Genomic DNA, 16,974 nt, shown 5'->3' on the forward strand with positions numbered 1-16,974 from the left:
TAAAACCGCGTCCGCTTCACACCGAGCGTTATCTTCAAAGCAAAAAGGGCAACGCTCATCCCCGGGGGCTAATGCAACATTGCACTTTTCCTTCCGAAAAAAAAAAAACAACAAAAAAAAAAACAAGAGCTCCGAACACACTCGAGCAAACATAACGCGCCATCAAAGACTTTTCGGCTCATTTATCTTGTTTATCCTTCATCTCACCTGGGAGGGAATGCTCATGTGGAACTATTTAATGATTTACTGTGACTGGTGCTTTGACGCTTGCATGAGCATCTTGCGCCGGTCACTGATATTGTCTCCCCACGCTCTCTCTCTCCCTCTGTGTATCTCAAGGGAAGGCACGTTGAAGGCCGGCGACCGAATATTGAGCATAGACGGGATGCCTTTAAACAGAGAGAAGCACGCTGACGCTTTGACCATGGTGATGCAGAGCGGCCAGGAAGCTTTGTTCCTGATTGAGTATGACATCTCTGTCATGGGTGAGCACACACATACAGGGAATATGTGGAGGCAGGGTAGGGCTAGTGTTGCTCTAAGGGTAAATAATGTGGCCGTTTGGCTGCACGGATGAGAGCGAGTGTCGGCGCTGCAGATGCCACCCGGGGAGCACGTTTTCGGGAGGGAACGGGACGGGTGCCGCCTCCTGTAAGATCGGATAAAGATAAACTTTATCGATCCCCATCGGGGGAGTTCAGTTATAAGTGTCAACGAATAGAATTAGAAAAGAGCAAAAGATGTCCGCAAATAAATGGACGGCAGGGGGAACGATAACAAAAAGGATGAGGATGGGTGACGGGATGGAGAAAAAGAAAACGGAGATCCGAAACGACGACATAAACAGAGTAAAAGAGTAAAATAGAGATAAAATAGAGTGGGTTGAGACCGACGGGGACGTCGGTCTCGATCCTCTCCTCAGCCGTGGCAGGTTCCACTTTTTAAACGGATTACTTTTATCCACCTGAGTCAGTGCATTAATCATTTTGTTTTTCGGGCATTGTATGTCACTTTGGGCCACTTTCAGTTCTTTTTTTGTACTTTTTTTTTTTTTTTTTTTTTTTTTTAAACATGACCTAAATTCAACTTTGTTGGACACGAGCAACAGACGCATATTTGTCATGGTGTGATGCCACAAATATCAGGGACACATTTTAAACTCCGAAGCAACACTTCGATGGATTTGACATTTGATTTTCATAAACTTTGTGGATTCACAGAGAAATAAAAAAAGGAATGATAACGATTCAAGCTCTAAATATATCGATCGTTCGTTCATAGGCAACAGAAGACCAAATTGTTATAACTGGTTTTACGTCACAAAGGCTAATTTGTTTGTGCAAAATATGGCGGGTTGTAGATTAATATTCCAAATATCCCGGGGTTGTCAAATTACAACACACCGAACGCTTTTATTCAACGGAATAATGATTACAATCTGTACAGGGGAGGCTCATCTATGCATCTGCGACTATTTTGTATCTTCTCATATCAGTAAATGTGTTGAAGTCAAAACCCATCGTTCTGTTTTAGTTTATCCATCCCATCTGAGTGTGTGATTTCTTGCAGACGCGGTGCAGCAGGCGTCCGGCCCTCTGCTGGTGGAGATAGTGAAAGGTCCCTCCGCCAGCCTGGGGATCAGCCTCACCACCTCCATATACAGGAGCAAACAAGTTATCATTATTGATAAGATAAAAGCAGCCAGCGTGGTGGAAAGGTGAAAAATGATTTAAATTTCACGCAGCCGCCGTGGCGTTCCTGTAACCTAATACTTTTTTGCCTTCAGGTGCGGGGCGCTGCATGTAGGGGACATGCTCCTGTCCATAGACGGGACCAGCACCGAGCACTGCTCCCTGATGGAGGCCCTGCAGCTCCTGGGAAGCAGCTCAGATGTCGTCAAGCTGGAGATCCTCCCCGCAAGCCAGGGCAGACTTCCTGTTCGGCCGCAGGACACGGGTAGGAGGAACAGATGTAAAAAAAAAAAAACACACACACATACATTTACAAAAGTAATGACTTGATTTCATTTTATTTGATTTATATATCAATTTCTTTTTTTTTATCAATCATTTTATTTGATTTCTAAGTTGAAAAAATGGTGCACACGAGTACAAAAACTATGTATCAGTTTCTTTTTTTAATAAATAATTGTATTTGTTTTATGAAATAAATTGAACACAAAGGAGAAAAAGTAATGATTTAATTGCATTTTGTTTATTATAAATCATTTTTTTTACAAATAATTGTATTTGTTTTCTAAAATAAATTGTATAGAAAAGAGAAAAAGTAACGATTTAGTTGCATTTTGTTTGATTAGAAAGAATTTTTTTTATAAATAATTTTATTTGTTTTATAAAATAGATTGTACACAAAGGAGAAAAAGTTATGTTTTAATTGCATTATATTTAAATAATAAATCAATTTGTTTCCCATAAATCATTTTATTTGATCTATAAAATAAATAAATCGTACACAAAAAAGTAATGATTTAATTACATTTTATTCTATTTATAAATCAATTTATTTTTCTATAGATTATTTTATTTGATTTATGAAATAAATAAATTGTACACAGGAGTACAAAAAGAATTGATTCTAATTGTTTTATTTGATTTCTAAACACATTTGTTTTTTATAAATAATTTTATTTAATTTATTAAATAAATAAATTATACACAAGTACAAAAAGTAACGATTTCATTGCATTTTATTTGATTTATAAAATATTACAATCTGCGTCAGTGTTAGTTTGCGTGGCAATTGAAAATTCGAACCCAAAATGTGACGAGAGAAATGAAAATGATCCCGTCGATCAAATTCATTCATTCGTGATCTGCACCGCGGTCGGGTCTGGGCTGGGGCCGGAGTCTGTAACCACTCAAACTATTATTTATATTTATATGTATTTACTATTATTTATTTATTATAATTATTTCAGCAAGACTTCATTTAGTAATTTTATATTCTATAATGTGTGAATATCTGCCACAGTGATATTCAAAGCCCATGATTGTGTCTCTGCACTGCTATTTTACCTTCAGCCTTAAAGAGCCTGGCTGCCTCCCCCACACTGTGTGTGTAAGTGTGTGTAAGTGTGTGTGCACACACATATACTGGACACAATCTCCGTGCCTTCGGTTACACACTGGGTTTCTTACACATACCAACAACCCCCCCCCCCCCTCACAAACACAGACACACACACACACTTTTCCCCATAAGAGATCATGTTCATGGCGCTCTGAAGACTTATTTCTGGGTCAGCAGCTGCAGGGGCTCCTCAACATGTGAGCATGGGTAGAATCATAGAACATGACATGGAGGGAAAATGTTTTGAAGGCTTCCTTATGGCCACTGGATTTATTTTTCACTCCACATGGGATTTAGAAAAAAAAAAGTTATTTTTCCGAAGACACGCTTTAACGCCGTGTCGGAAACCGGGCGTTATTTTCTGATTCCGCCACTGTTGACTCCACCAATGAAGCCCGTGACGTCGGGATAACGCTAAATTTTCACCGCTTCTTCCCTCCCCGGGATAACGTGTGATTATACGATGCAATTTGTCTAATCTCTCCCGGGGATTTAAGATTGATATGGCCACTGAGAGATTACGAGTTAATGTTTCTTTCAACTGGTGTAGATCGGAAAAAAAAAAACGTTTCTTGGAGAGCCTCCTGTAGGTGAGCTTAGCGTAAGCCTCCGCAGCCGCAGCTTTATGGGTTTCGATTACGTCTGATAGAAGCCGGTTCTCAGAGATGGAGCGGGGAGAGGAAGTGTTTTGATTCCATGTGGCTGGATTAAACCTGGTCTGCTGAATGGGGCTAACGTTCCAGGCGATACTGTTGTCATCCATGTTTCCAGAAAATCCCCTGTCCATGTGAGTAGGTTGTCACAGATTAGACCCCTGCCAATGAAAGAGCACGGATTACTGTCACTTGCAACGTTCGGTGGCGCAAAGCTTAAAACAATCCCTTAAAGAAAGTTAATTATTAAGGTTTGTGTCGTGCAGGAGAGGTCAGTTGTTTCCTTTTGGTGCGTTACAGTAAAGCTAAGCGAGCGGTGATGTTTGGAGGATCATTTTGGGCACATTTAGTGTCCAGATTTTTTTTGCTTTGGGTGGAAAATAAAACTTTAAACTTCTCTGAAAGTTACCTGAACTCAGCAATCGTGTTTCCACACGATTTTAGATGAATATGAATCGTGCATTTGTGCATCGGACCTCCTCGTGTACAATTACGACCAACGCCGAGAAGGTTGGATAAGCGGTGTTGATGCCGCTCACAGGCATCACCGAAATATTTTTGTGCACTTTCCCACAACCTCCATCTCTACCCCCCGCTCTCGTCCGTGCAATATTTATATTTGTATTTATGCATTCTCAAGGACATCTAACTTATCATGTCATCTTTAATACCCACATCTCCTCATGCTATTTCTTTAACCATTCCCTGCAAAAGGCATTTCTATTTTTAATTTTGTATTCTATCATATACATAGTTCATATTCTTTTTTTTATTCATTTTCAATAGAAAAGCCTTTATTGTCATGTCATTTGCATATGTAAAGTCTACTAGCCGCTCAAATTGCACTCATCCTCACACACCGAGTTGCATTCAAACGTCCGTTCTATTGCACTGTTCATATTCACATCTATCATCATATTTATAATAATGTTTACACTCCTCCTATCAGTGCATATCCAAATGCACTGCGGACAGCAAGCTAGGAATTTCACTGTACGGGGAAACACGTTTCTACACTGCACATGTGACAATAAATGCTTTGAATCTTGAATCTTAGAACACAACAATTCAACGATCCACATTTGCATAGGATGTGCTGATAGGAAGAGTGTAAACATTATTATAATTATGATTCCAGGTATGAATGTGATCGTTGGAATGATAGTGGGTGTTGGTGTTGAAAAACAGAAGCAGAGAAAAAAACAGAAGAAGTAAATTCTTTCTATTTTTTCCTATTTACACACTTTTCTACCCTCTAATGCTACTGTGAACACCCCAGTCTTGGGCTCAGTAAAGTCTGTCTTATCTAATCTTGAATCTAGGATTAACTGGTTGAACCCGCCTCCCGCCACTTTGATTGCAGGATAATGAAAGCATCTCATAACAATAAATCTTTTTCTCTTCTTTCTTTACTTTCCTCCCTCTCTTCAGGTCATTCTCGACGTTTAGTTTCGGTGTTCACGTGCAGAATTGTGACGCGGAGGAAAAGCAGTGTTCAACAATTAGAATGTATCATGCAAAAAAAAAAAACAACCTGCCAATCAAATCAGACACTGATCAGAAATCAAGCCGGCGGCAGCTGCGCCCAATGAAGGTCAAGCTGCACGCTTTCCGCAATCACCGCTTCTCCCTGGAGCGGGAAGGCAGCGCCATGCCCCGCGGCACTCCTGCAGCCACCGTTTTTGCACCCCGGGGCTTTTTGGAGAATGAAATCATGACAATGATCTCCAGTTTGCGCTCCGCTATCCGGACGCTTGTTTGTAAAAGTAAGATTTGCGCCTTTCACCGCTTCGCAGCCGGTGTGTCCAACCGATTCCCAGATGCTCATCGAAACATATTAAAGCAAAGGATTTAATCTAGTGTACCATGACAAAAACATTAAATATCAATTACTCCCCCTCTGAATGATCCCCGAGGCGGCGTGCGGTGTCGGACAAATTTAGAAACGCGAAAGAATGCATAATTTCACGGCCGTAATTTAACTAAAAGGAAAAAAAAACCCGCTCACGACAGCATCCCGATTTACTCCGATACGTCTCTCCTTCCCGTCGTAGTAAAAGTGCAGAAGAGCAACCACCACCACTGGGACCAAAGCGGCAACTATTGCCATCCCCCCCACGGCAGCCACAGTAAGACGTGGAGCAGCCCGAGCCACCCACACAACCAGCAGGACCACGGCAAATGTAAGTTATCATTTGTGACAGCGCTGCTGCTGCTGCTGCTGCTGCTACTGCTGCAGCTGCTGGCGAGGCCTTTCTTCTGCACGTGTGTGAAATCCTGTCTCCAGGAGATTTTCCCCAGCATCACTTTTGCCCTCCCCCTTCCCCCTGCACGTAACTGTGAACAAAACACCTTGTTTCCTTCTGCGTGTGCTATTTCTGCAGCCGTTTGATAAGTGTAGTGCCTTGTTTTTTTTCAGCTCTGGTGAGCGGTGGCTTCTCCCCTTCCTCCACAGTCACCTCGGGCTTTAGTAGCCAGGGGAGCAACACGCTGCCCTGCCCCGCCGTCGTACCGGCCAGCCCTCGCACCTCCACCGGGAAGAAGAGGAACAAGAAGAAGGACCATAAGAGCTCACGTATGAACGCTTTGCATAGCCTGAAAGAGCCCTGAGACAACACACACACACACACACACACACACGAGTATGATAATGTTCTTCTGGGAAGTTGCTTATCTGTGAGGCTTCTCTTCCTCCGGGTTATTTGCAACCCCTAAAGTCCCGACACCAGAAGGAATGTCGGTTTAACTGCGGTTAACTTCTACAATCCAAAGGGTAATTTGATGTGACTCAAGAAAATCTGCAGGGAATCAAAACAAATAATGTAAAATGTGTAGGAATATCAGTTCCCTTTTTCACGGAAAGACTTTAAAGATGAATACAATACGTTTTTTTTTCATAGTTGTATCATTGATTCTTATGATTTGATTTTCAGAAGCATGACTTCAAAAAAGCGATTTAACCCTCATATTATGTTAAGGGTCAATTTGACCCATTGGGTCAATGGGTGAAATGGGTCAAATTGACCCTTAACATAATATGAGGATTAAGAATATCAGTTAAGTCACATGACGCTGTCATTTTATTCGAGGAAGGTGGTCGAATACTTCTTCATAAGGGATTATCTGTCAGAGTGCTGCTTTACAGCCACTTCCTGTCACATGACCCGCCCCTCCCGCCCCATTTGGACTTGAATTTGACCGATGACGTTTATTCCGAATAGCCGTGTTGTCTCTGCGGGTGCGTGCATTTCCCCCCCCCATCTCCCTCCAGTTCCCTCTCCTGCTCCATTTATCTGTCACGTCTCCGCTAATATCTCCCTCTGATGTGTCCCCGACCCCCCCCAGTATCTCTGGCATCCAGCTCTGTGGGCCCCGGGGGGCAGGTTTTTCATGTGGAAACGAGCGAGGTCGTCCTGAAGGGGGATCCGCTCACAGGTTTTGGGATCCAGCTGCAGGGGGGCGTGTTCGCCACGGAAACCCTGTCCGCTCCCCCGGTCATCCGCTTTATCGAGCCCGACAGCCCCGCTGAGAGGTAACTTGCCGAGACACCTAACAAGTAAACAAAAATCATAAAGGGAGTCACCTTGACCTCGGGGGGGGGGCGGCGTGCTAATCATTCAGCGCGGCGATGAGATGTCACGTGGGCAGAAAATGGCTAATTTTAGCTGGATGAGGCGTTTATCTGATGGCGTGTTTGTGGGGTCGGGATTCACAGTGGCTTCGCTGAGTGACTCGGCGAGAAGAAAAACGTCATCTCCTCGCTCCGTCGTCGTTTTCAATCTTTCTAACACCGAGTTGCGGCTTTATTTTGAAGGAATCCTTTGGAAATTTTGATCAAGGATAGCTCGACGTCTCCTCATCCGTCTGACAAACGTTCATCGATTATTGATGCGTCGCCGTTCCCCAGCCTCCAAATGCAGTTTTGTGGAACCCTGCGTCTGGAGGGGACCCTTCCATCGCGTTGTTTATTTTGTAAATACCGTTTTGACAACTTCCCAAGATGTTAATTATCTAGAACTTTGGAGAGAAGTGTTTCAAATTCTCTCTGGGGTTTTCAGAGGACGCGGCGCTCAAAGTCAACTTTATGTTCAGACATCCAGAGCATTGAAATAGCGTTACTTTAAGACCCACGGTGCTAAATTACGAAAAATTATAATTTGTTACGCTGAGGTAGATATTGTAGTGTTTGATTTTTAAAGCGCCAGGAGTGCGAAGGTGCAGTTGCAAAAAAAAAGAGCAGTGTAAAACTGAGCTGTTCGCTCTCTCATTGATATTGAGGTTCTCCACCGAAGCTCCTTCACGGGGGAGAACATGGAGTCTCCGCACAGAAAGGCCTCGCGCCGGAATCGGACCGGAAACACGAACCGCCGCTGCAGATATTTAGCTTTGAATTGAAATCAATCTTCCGCCCCTTTCCATTTAGCAACATGAAGCTGCAGTGGTTTGGTGACATCGGATTTGGCTCCAACTCGCGTCCTCTGTCAAAAAATGTCTATACTTTTATTTGCATTGTAGATATTTTTGTCACTTTTTCCTGATAGACCAGAATGAAAAGATCAGCGCGGCAAACAGATTTGAGGGGGAAATTTTCCTAACAGGTGCGCGGATGATCCGCGATCTGGGTGCAGCAGGTGTTTCTTTAATAGTGCACAGCCTTGATTTCTATCTACAAGGCATCGATCACGATGCAGTCCAATTAACGCACCCCTGGGACCGGGCCGGTATGTTTTTATCTGCTCCTGCCTCGTGAGATTAATGATGTTGTTGGAGGGTCGTCTCCCTCTGGACAACACGGGAAGCGGCGTCCGGACAGCAGTGACTCACGTGCAGCGAATGACGGAGTTGGTTCTCCAGCTTCCGTACCACGTTAATAAGCAGCCGTGGGTCTTGAATTAATATTATCTGACAGCGCTTCGGTTCTTGGCTCAACGTTTACACGTGCGTAGTCATTTCCAACCTTTTTTTTTTTTTTTTTTTTCAATTTTTGTATTCTTTTCACTTGCCTGCGTTCCCCCTCGAATGAACTCATCAAAATGTTCTACCTCAATTGAATTTACTCCCTTAGTTTATGTGTGGCTGCCTTGGTATTATTCACAGATAGATGAATTAAATGGTTATTTTCACCGCGGATTCCGACAGGTGGCCTTTCTGTGCGGAGTCTCTGTGTCTGCACGGGTTTCCTTCGGGTTCTCTGGTTTCCTCCGGCAGTCCGTCAACATGCAGGAGGTTCAATGGAGACCCTAAATTATCCGGACGTGTGAATGAGAGGGTGAACGGTTGTTTGTCTCGGTGCGGCCCTGCGATTGGCCCGGGCTGAACCCCACCTCTTCCCCCAATGACAGCTGGGAGAGGCTCCAGCACCCCCCGGGCGCAGGTAAAAATAATTTCTCAAAAATCCGTGCCTGCCGACGGAAACTATTACCGCAAAATCACCAGCTCGTCGTTTCCGGTTTCTACCTTTTTAAAGTGATCGTCCCCGGGTTGTCCGACGACAAAACCCGACAGATATCAAATAGTTTGTCAAGAATCAAGATTTTTAATTGACGTTGTCGTGAAATTTTTGCGATTTGTGTGTGTTTGTGAAGGTGTGGCCTTCTGCAGGTCGGAGACCGACTGCTGTCCATCAACGGCATCCCCACGGAAGATGGCACGTTGGAGGAGGCGCATCAGCTGCTCCGAGACTCGGCTCTGGCCAATAAGGTCACCGTGGAACTGGAGTTTGACGTCGCAGGTAGAATCAACCGCGGAAAACGACGTCTCCGTGTATTTAAACTCGTTCCCGTCGACCATCTTTTCATCTGTCGCCAACTGAATTAGAATCGGTGGTGCCCAGCAGCGGCACTTTCCACGTCAAGCTGCCCAAGCGTCGGGGGACGGAGCTGGGCATCACCATCAGCGGTGAGTCGGTCTGCGGTGCGGCTTCCAGAAGGGGGCAGTGTTACTCAACGCAGGGAGGCTTGACTTTCTGAGGAGAATTCAGTGACGACCTGAGGTCGCGTCGCCCGTCATTGACTTTTCTTGGGCTATAGTTACCAGGATTGGTTTAAAATTTATCTCCTGTTTTCGCAGCAAGTAAGAAACCCGGGAAGCCCCTCATCATCTCCGACATCAGAAAGGGAAGCATAGCGCACAGGTATGCCCCGATGTCACTTAACTACCAAATTTTTTTTTTTTTTTTAACATTTATTAAAACAAGTTCCTTGACAGAGTCGCAAACATTCTTGCAAAACCTCATAAGACACACATTATACAATATTCTTCATTCATTTAGCAATTCACTTATTTCCTCAATAGCAAGCGAAAGAAAAATAAAAAAAAATTAAAAAAAAAAATACAACAGAGTTAAAAAAAAAAAAAAAAATCTAGCTCAGTCAAATAGAGATAATATCCTCAACTCGCCAAATATTTTTAATTAATTAATTAATCATTAATTGCTGTGGATTAATTGGTCTGTTTGATTTTAAAATCTCACTTATTTGTTTTTTTAGATTTTCATCAGTTTAGGGCAGTCCCAGAAAATGTGTGAAGAGTCCCCCCGTTATGCCATGAATTTTTTATATTTTTAAACAGCTTTCTTTGGATTTGGGAGAAACTAAGAAGGAAAATTGTGTCCTCAAAGCAAACGAAACGCCCAAACGTCCCGTCGTGGAGAATGTTTCGCCCGCCAGCCGGAGGCGAACGGGGATTTTCCCCCTTGAGTTGTTTTGTGAGCAAAATAAAATGTTTTGTGAATCCACTGTGTAATTCGGCCTCTAATTGGATTGAGCCATCAGAACTGGTTCACTAGGCCAGAGCCGTTTCATTTCAGAAGGGCTCAGTGTTGATTAGGTTAAGGGTGAGGTTGCGGTCACCCCCAAGCATTCCACCGAGACGCCGGGCTTAATAGGATTCTTTTGGTGAGTCAGGAGAGGCTCCCCGCTCCCAGATAATAATTGTCATCCCCTCGCCATTGTGTCGGGCAGAACAGGCACTTTGGAGCCCGGCGACCGCCTGCTGGCCATCGACAGCGTGCGGCTGGAGAACTGCACCCTGGAGGACGCCATGCACGTCCTGCACCAGGCCGAGGACATGGTGAAACTCCGGATCCAGAAGGACGAGGACAACATCGGTACGGCGATTCCTCGAGCACGAAAGCATTTCGGCGAGAAAACGCTCGAGCGCCGTCTCTCTCTCTCTTAGACGAGCTGGAGATGTCGGGATCCATCATCTACACCGTCGAGCTGAAGAGATACAACGGGCCGCTCGGCATCACCATCTCGGGCACGGAGGAACCCTTTGACCCCATCGTCATCTCCGGCCTCACCAGGAAAGGCCTGGCGGAGAGGTGAGAGAAGGGGAGCCGAGACTCGCCCGGGTTACGGCACTTATTTGAGAGGATGTCAGCGCTCGCATCGGGGTCAGTCGTGACTTCACTGGCCCTCCATCAAATTAGACAGTAAACAATGACCGTCTAGTTTTTTTTCCTCTCCCCATCAACAAGAACCCTCTTTGTTCTGGTCCCAGTCCGCTGGCAGCCGGACAGCTTTCCTGCCACTGCGGATGTCAGCACTGTCTGGTATCTCCGTCTCCTCTGCTCTCCTAACCCCGCAGGACCGGAGCCATTCATATAGGGGACCGCGTCCTGGCCATTAACGGGGTCAGTCTGAAAGGGAAACCGCTGAGCGAAGCCATCCACCTCCTGCAGATGGCCGGAGAGTCCGTCACCCTGAAGATAAAGAAACAAGCCGACCGTACGTTGGCCTCCCGTTCCCCCCCCCCCCCTTGCTTTTTTTTTTTTTTTTTTGCAAAAAAGGTTTTCCCCTCCGTACAAAACGCACAAATCATTTCAAGCGTTTGACACCATGATGCTTCGAGGGTCCACATCCTGCTGGGGACGGCTTAAAACTGGACCGGGCTGCCGCCGGAGCGTTTGCAACACAAGCCCTGCTTGTGGACTCTTTAAAATCAAATTTCATGCATTTATTCATTATCTACACTGCTCGTCCCGCGCTCAGTTGAGTTCCCGCTGCAAGACGTGCAACCATTCACACTTCATCCAGAAACATGCAAATATTGACCTGCTCACAGCCACGTCATTCAAAAATTCACCCTCATTCTCACGTGCAAACATTCACAGTTCATCCAAAAACATGCAGCCACTCTTCCTGTCATTCACACATCTTATGCAGACACGCAACCTTTCACACTTTATCCAGAAACATGCAAATATTGACCTGCTCAGCCACGTCATACGCATGGATTCAAACATTCTCCCTCATTCCCACGTGCAACCATTCACAGTTCATCCAAAAACATAACTTTATTTATCCCGAAGGAAATCGTTGTGTCAGAGTTTCAAGTAAAACATAACAATAATGCAGCCACTTCTCCTGTTATTCACATGTCATATGCAGACGCGCAACTATTCACACTTCATCCAGAGACATTCGTTCACGCAGGTGAAAATGACCATTTACCAGCTTAATCGCGTCATATTCGTGCATTTTACACGTCGCGCTGTTTTCTGGCAGTGAGTGGAAAGCGCCGACCGCTGCGCCGCCACCGTGCTTCCCAAAGTTTGGGGAGCGAAAAGGAAATCCGTTTTAAATTACATTACATTACATTGCATTTGGCAGACGCTTTTATCCAAAGCGACTTACAATAGAGGACATAGGGACTGCAAATACATTTGCAAATACACGATGCACAGGAAATATACAGAACAGTAAGCTTGGGTTAGTGAGGGTTTTGTTTTTGTTTTGTTTTTTTTTTTTCACGTGATGAAACGATCCTTCCGAACGACGAGGCTCAAACACATCCATTGTTGGAAGAATAACCGCAAAATACCTCTGTCCGCTTTTTAGCGCATGTGTTTAACTTAAAATGAATATTGTGTTTTATACTTTAGCTATATGCCAACACCTGTTTGCCTTTATTTCTGAATATATCCTCCAATATGAGTGGACAGGGAAACACAGATCGGGATCAGGATCCCATGTTTTGGGTTCGCCATCAAAATCCAAGTTTAGTTTTGTGTTTTGTACACTGCTCAATAAAATAAAGGGAACACTTAAAAAACACGTCCTAGATCTAAATGAATGAAATATTCTTATGAAATACTTTGCTCTTTACACAGTTGAATGTGCTGACAACAAAATCACACAAAAACGATCAACGGAAATCAATTGTATCAACCCATGGAGGTCTGGATTAGGAATCACACTCAAAATTAAAGTGTAAAAACAAACTCCAGGCTGATCCAACTTTGATGTAATGTCCTTAAAACAAGTCAAAATGAACCTGTGTTGCTTCCTGAGTGGACACTATGATTTCACACAAGTGTGATTGACTTGGAGTTACATTGTGTCGTTCAAGTGTTCCCTTTATTTTTTTGAGCGGTATATTTTCATCCCAAAGACATCTGACGCGCTGCCCGTTTTAATCCCAGAGTCCGACAGCCGGCGGCTCCACGACCGAGAGCCCGGGTTCCTGAGCGACATGGAGGACGAGCCGATGGACCCCAGGAAGACGAGCAAACGCCCCGAGATCTACTCCGCCACCGTGCCCAGTATCGACTCGGCCATGAGCTCGTGGGACAGCTCGGGTCTGGACGGAGGCTACGCCAGCCAGAGTGAGACCCGGAAGAAACCTACCTACCTCCTCCCCAACGGCGTGCGATCGGCGACGTAACGTCTTTTTCCTTTCCTCTGGTCGCTCAGTGACGTTTCTCCACAAACCGTCCGATATCTTGCTGAATCCGAACGACTGGAAAAGGGCGCCGCACCGGAGCCAGGCGGGCTCGGGCGCCGCCGGCCTTCATCACGCCGCGCTTTACGATGGGAAACTCACGGAGGATGAATGGGACAAGATGCCAGGGTGGGTCCTTCCCGCTCGCTCGGGCCTCTCCTTCGGTTTCCATCGAAAGTGTTTTCGTTCATGAGCTGTTTTTTTTTTTTTTATTTCTTCATATCTTTCAGCTTCGATGTCCTTTTTTTTTTTTTTTTTTTTTTTTTTTTTGTCAGTTTCTGTTGTACCTCCTGTTTTGTTCGATCCTCCAAACTGTCCTTTTTTTTTCTCTTCTTTCTCAGGTATTCTCTCTCTCATCTGCTTTATTAACTGCAAACAGGCTTTTTTTTTTTTTTTTCTTCTGTCACCCCATGCCCACGCAAGAGCGTTTCTTCTGAAAGCACCAAAAAGGGCCCAAGGAGGACTCAGTCTCTCCTCTCGCACTTAAATTTTTCTTTTTTTTTCCCCCTGAAGTTTTGTGTCAAATACTTCCAATTTTTTTTTTTTTTTTTTTTTTTTTTTTTTTTTCAGAGGGGGCAGCACATTACTTTTCTAAAAACCCGTAAAGGCTGTGTGTAAACCCGCGGATCCCCCCCCCCCCCCCCCCTCACGGCGCTTGAGCCGCCTCATTTTCTCAGTTTTCAGAAGGACTTTCTGCCACGCCGCTGACACGAAACCAAAAAAAAAAAAAAAAACAAAAAAAACCCTCCATCCCTTCCATTCCCATGCTGCTTTTGTAAGCAGGACCAGCCTCGAGGCCGCAGGACGACTCTCACGTTCTGGTTCCTGCGTTGTCATAGATTCATCAGCCCCCCTCGTTGCCATGGCACCCTGAACCAGGAAGACAGCTTCTGGTCCCAGGCTCTGCAGGACCTGGAGACCTGTGGACAGTCAGAGATCCTCAGGGAGCTGGAGGTAGGCCCGCCTTCTGTTCCCCCTTCGCTTCCTCCTCCTCCACCACCTCCTCCTGCTCTGTTCTCTTTCCCCTCCATCTGTTTCGTCCTACTCACGTCTTCTTCGACCAGTGTCAGCCCAGGCCAGATGAAGCATCATAATCTGTTATTAAATCTGACAGGACGAGCGGGGCATATGCTGCCGCGCAGACCGAGGAAGTTGCGGACGCGGCGCCTCAGCCTCTAATCGGGATCTGCGTTGCGCTCGGAGATGGATTATTTGTCTCCCCGCTCGCTCCGACGCACCCTTTTAAAACACGACGCCTTCCACCTTCCCTTATTAAATGTCGTGTTCCCGCAGGCCTCCATGACAGGCAGCGCTCTCAGCCTGTACCTGGAGGAGACCAAGGCCAACGAGGACGCCACGTTTCTGTCCGATATGAGTCCCGTTAAAAGGCCCGGGATGGCGGTCCGGTCAATGAACGCCAGTCATCCCAACGTGTCGATGGGATCCAGAGACCCGCCGCCTCACCGCAAAGGGAACTCGTCCGATGTTTTGTCCCAGACGACTCTTGCGCTGCACAAGGTACTCTGTCGCAAATATTTGAGTTGCAAAACTCGGCACGTGCGCCAAGATACGATCCGCGTTTTTCGCCTGCTGGAGGTGAAAATGTTCAAATAACTGTCTGTGGAGGTTCGGTCATCCAGTTCAAGGTGAATTCTTCTCAAAATCTTCTTGTCTTGGTAACTGGACTTGAATATATTCGCTCGAAAATGTTTCAGCCCCCATTGCTTCACTTCTAATCCCCTATGAGGACTTTTTGAATATAATTCGTTCGATATTTCGAACCCCGCAACACCCTGAGGCAAACACCGGTGCACCCCAAGGTGCACAAGATACGGAATGCGGTGAACGCTGTCACTTGCCCTGAGGATTGTGATGACGTCCCAAACATCCTCTGCACAAACACATGGCCCAACACAGGAGAGCCACCACTTCAGGGCAGGAATCCGCGGTCCAGCTACGCCTGGAGGACAAGGGCCGTTCGTTTGAAGACAACAACAAAAAAAAACAGAGGCCTCAGAGGCGCCCTTTCACTGACGTACAACGCCGTATTGGGATCAGTATCGAGATGGACCAGGACCTTCTGCACCCTCCAAACAACCAGGAAAGACCCTCCAGCAGAAGCAGCCTCCTGGGAGCGTCCACGAGAGTACAACACTTCTTTGTTTAGCTTTTACCTTTTACAATCCAGGGAATCCCACGAAGTTGCTCTTTTGTTCCAACAAATGACCAACCGTTAGCATAACAACCCCGGTGGGGAATCTGGAGACATGACTTCCCCCGCCACACCGCGTGCCGGCTTCGACCAATCCGGTGGCCCCTAGGACCCGGAATGGGCCATCGTGCAGCGGCGAGCGGCGAGCGTCAGGCCTAATGGACACGAAATGAGCCAAAAAATTCCCCCGAAACACGATGGCGCAACATTGGCGTGATCACGTCGGGGTCAACGATGTGGTGTTTCGGCCGCGAAGCCCAACATTTTAATACAGCAACACTAACAAGAGATTCAAGTCCAGTTCGACAAGAATTTGAATAAACTATTTCCTCCATTTAAATGGAGGAAATAGTTGGTCTTCAACCTGAAAGGCGCTCATTGATCCGTCGGACTGAATGCGTTGTTATCGGGGGATTTTCTTCCCCCCCCCACCCAGCTGGAGTTTACTCCAAAGTACAGCTTTTTGAATATTTTCACCGCCTGTATTTGCAGGTGACCATCAGGAAGGACCTCGAGAGCCGCGATTTCGGCTTCAGCGTCTCCGACGGGCTCCTGGAGAAAGGCGTCTACGTCAACATGATCCGACCGGACGGCCCGGCCGACCAGGCTGGGTTAAAACCTTTCGACCGCATTCTTCAGGTGGTTTTCAAGACCCGTATTAACTCAGATTTTCAGTTTAATGATAAGAACAAGTTTTATTTTTAATCTTCACACAAAATCATGTGTGAAAGCGGAGTATGAGAGAGAATATTTTCAAGATTCAAATCGTTTGTCTCATGCACAGTGTAGGAACGTGTTTCCCTGTACACTCGCATTCCTACTTTGCTTCCTGCAGTGGATTCGGATATGAAAAATAGTGAGACATTTTATAAATATTATTCTGAACAGTATGGCGGTGCAATGAGACATTTACTGGGATTTCAGATCGACATTTCTACTGCTGATGCTTCATGTGATTTATAAGATCTTAATATAGGAGGTGATGAGCTCTCGTGGGTCAATGTTTCTGATCAATTTCAAACATTTAGATTCCGCTCGGCTTTAAGAAGCGTTCGGAAAATATATTCATTTATTATCCACACCCTTTATCCTTGTTTTTGGACCATTGGAGGAACTAGAAGGAAAGACGTTTTGGAATTGAAGCAGGGGGTCTTTGCTAAATGCTAATCGCTGCACCGCCCGTTTTAAATATCCATCAAAACAATGTATTTTCTCAAGCGGTTATAAAAATAGATAAAATCAACCGACTGAACACAAGTCAGTCACTGTCTTCCTGTAAGTTTTTAGCTCAAG

General features: G+C 45.4%; 1 protein-coding gene across 2 annotated transcripts in view; it reads left to right on the plus strand.

Annotated features, from left to right (window-relative positions):
* LOC147214496 (glutamate receptor-interacting protein 2-like) overlaps positions 1-16,974 on the plus strand; it is a 33,341-nt gene that overhangs the window by 11,499 nt on the left and 4,868 nt on the right. For both annotated transcript variants that reach the window (XM_086141885.1, XM_086141884.1), the window contains 17 exons: positions 340-485; positions 1,570-1,717; positions 1,787-1,956; positions 5,798-5,926; positions 6,163-6,318; positions 7,089-7,275; positions 9,329-9,474; positions 9,561-9,641; positions 9,813-9,876; positions 10,706-10,851; positions 10,923-11,067; positions 11,334-11,473; positions 13,171-13,353; positions 13,442-13,598; positions 14,309-14,423; positions 14,763-14,987; positions 16,174-16,320. In XM_086141885.1, the coding sequence (XP_085998011.1) occupies positions 340-485; positions 1,570-1,717; positions 1,787-1,956; positions 5,798-5,926; positions 6,163-6,318; positions 7,089-7,275; positions 9,329-9,474; positions 9,561-9,641; positions 9,813-9,876; positions 10,706-10,851; positions 10,923-11,067; positions 11,334-11,473; positions 13,171-13,353; positions 13,442-13,598; positions 14,309-14,423; positions 14,763-14,987; positions 16,174-16,320 (2,485 nt within the window). The remainder of the gene's footprint in view (positions 1-339; positions 486-1,569; positions 1,718-1,786; positions 1,957-5,797; positions 5,927-6,162; positions 6,319-7,088; positions 7,276-9,328; positions 9,475-9,560; positions 9,642-9,812; positions 9,877-10,705; positions 10,852-10,922; positions 11,068-11,333; positions 11,474-13,170; positions 13,354-13,441; positions 13,599-14,308; positions 14,424-14,762; positions 14,988-16,173; positions 16,321-16,974) is intronic.

This window comes from Fistularia commersonii, chromosome 34 (assembly GCF_037954325.1).
Source record: "Fistularia commersonii isolate RoL2024-O1a breed Wild chromosome 34, RoL_Fcom_v1.0, whole genome shotgun sequence".
NCBI classification, from domain to species: Eukaryota; Metazoa; Chordata; class Actinopteri; order Syngnathiformes; family Fistulariidae; genus Fistularia; species Fistularia commersonii.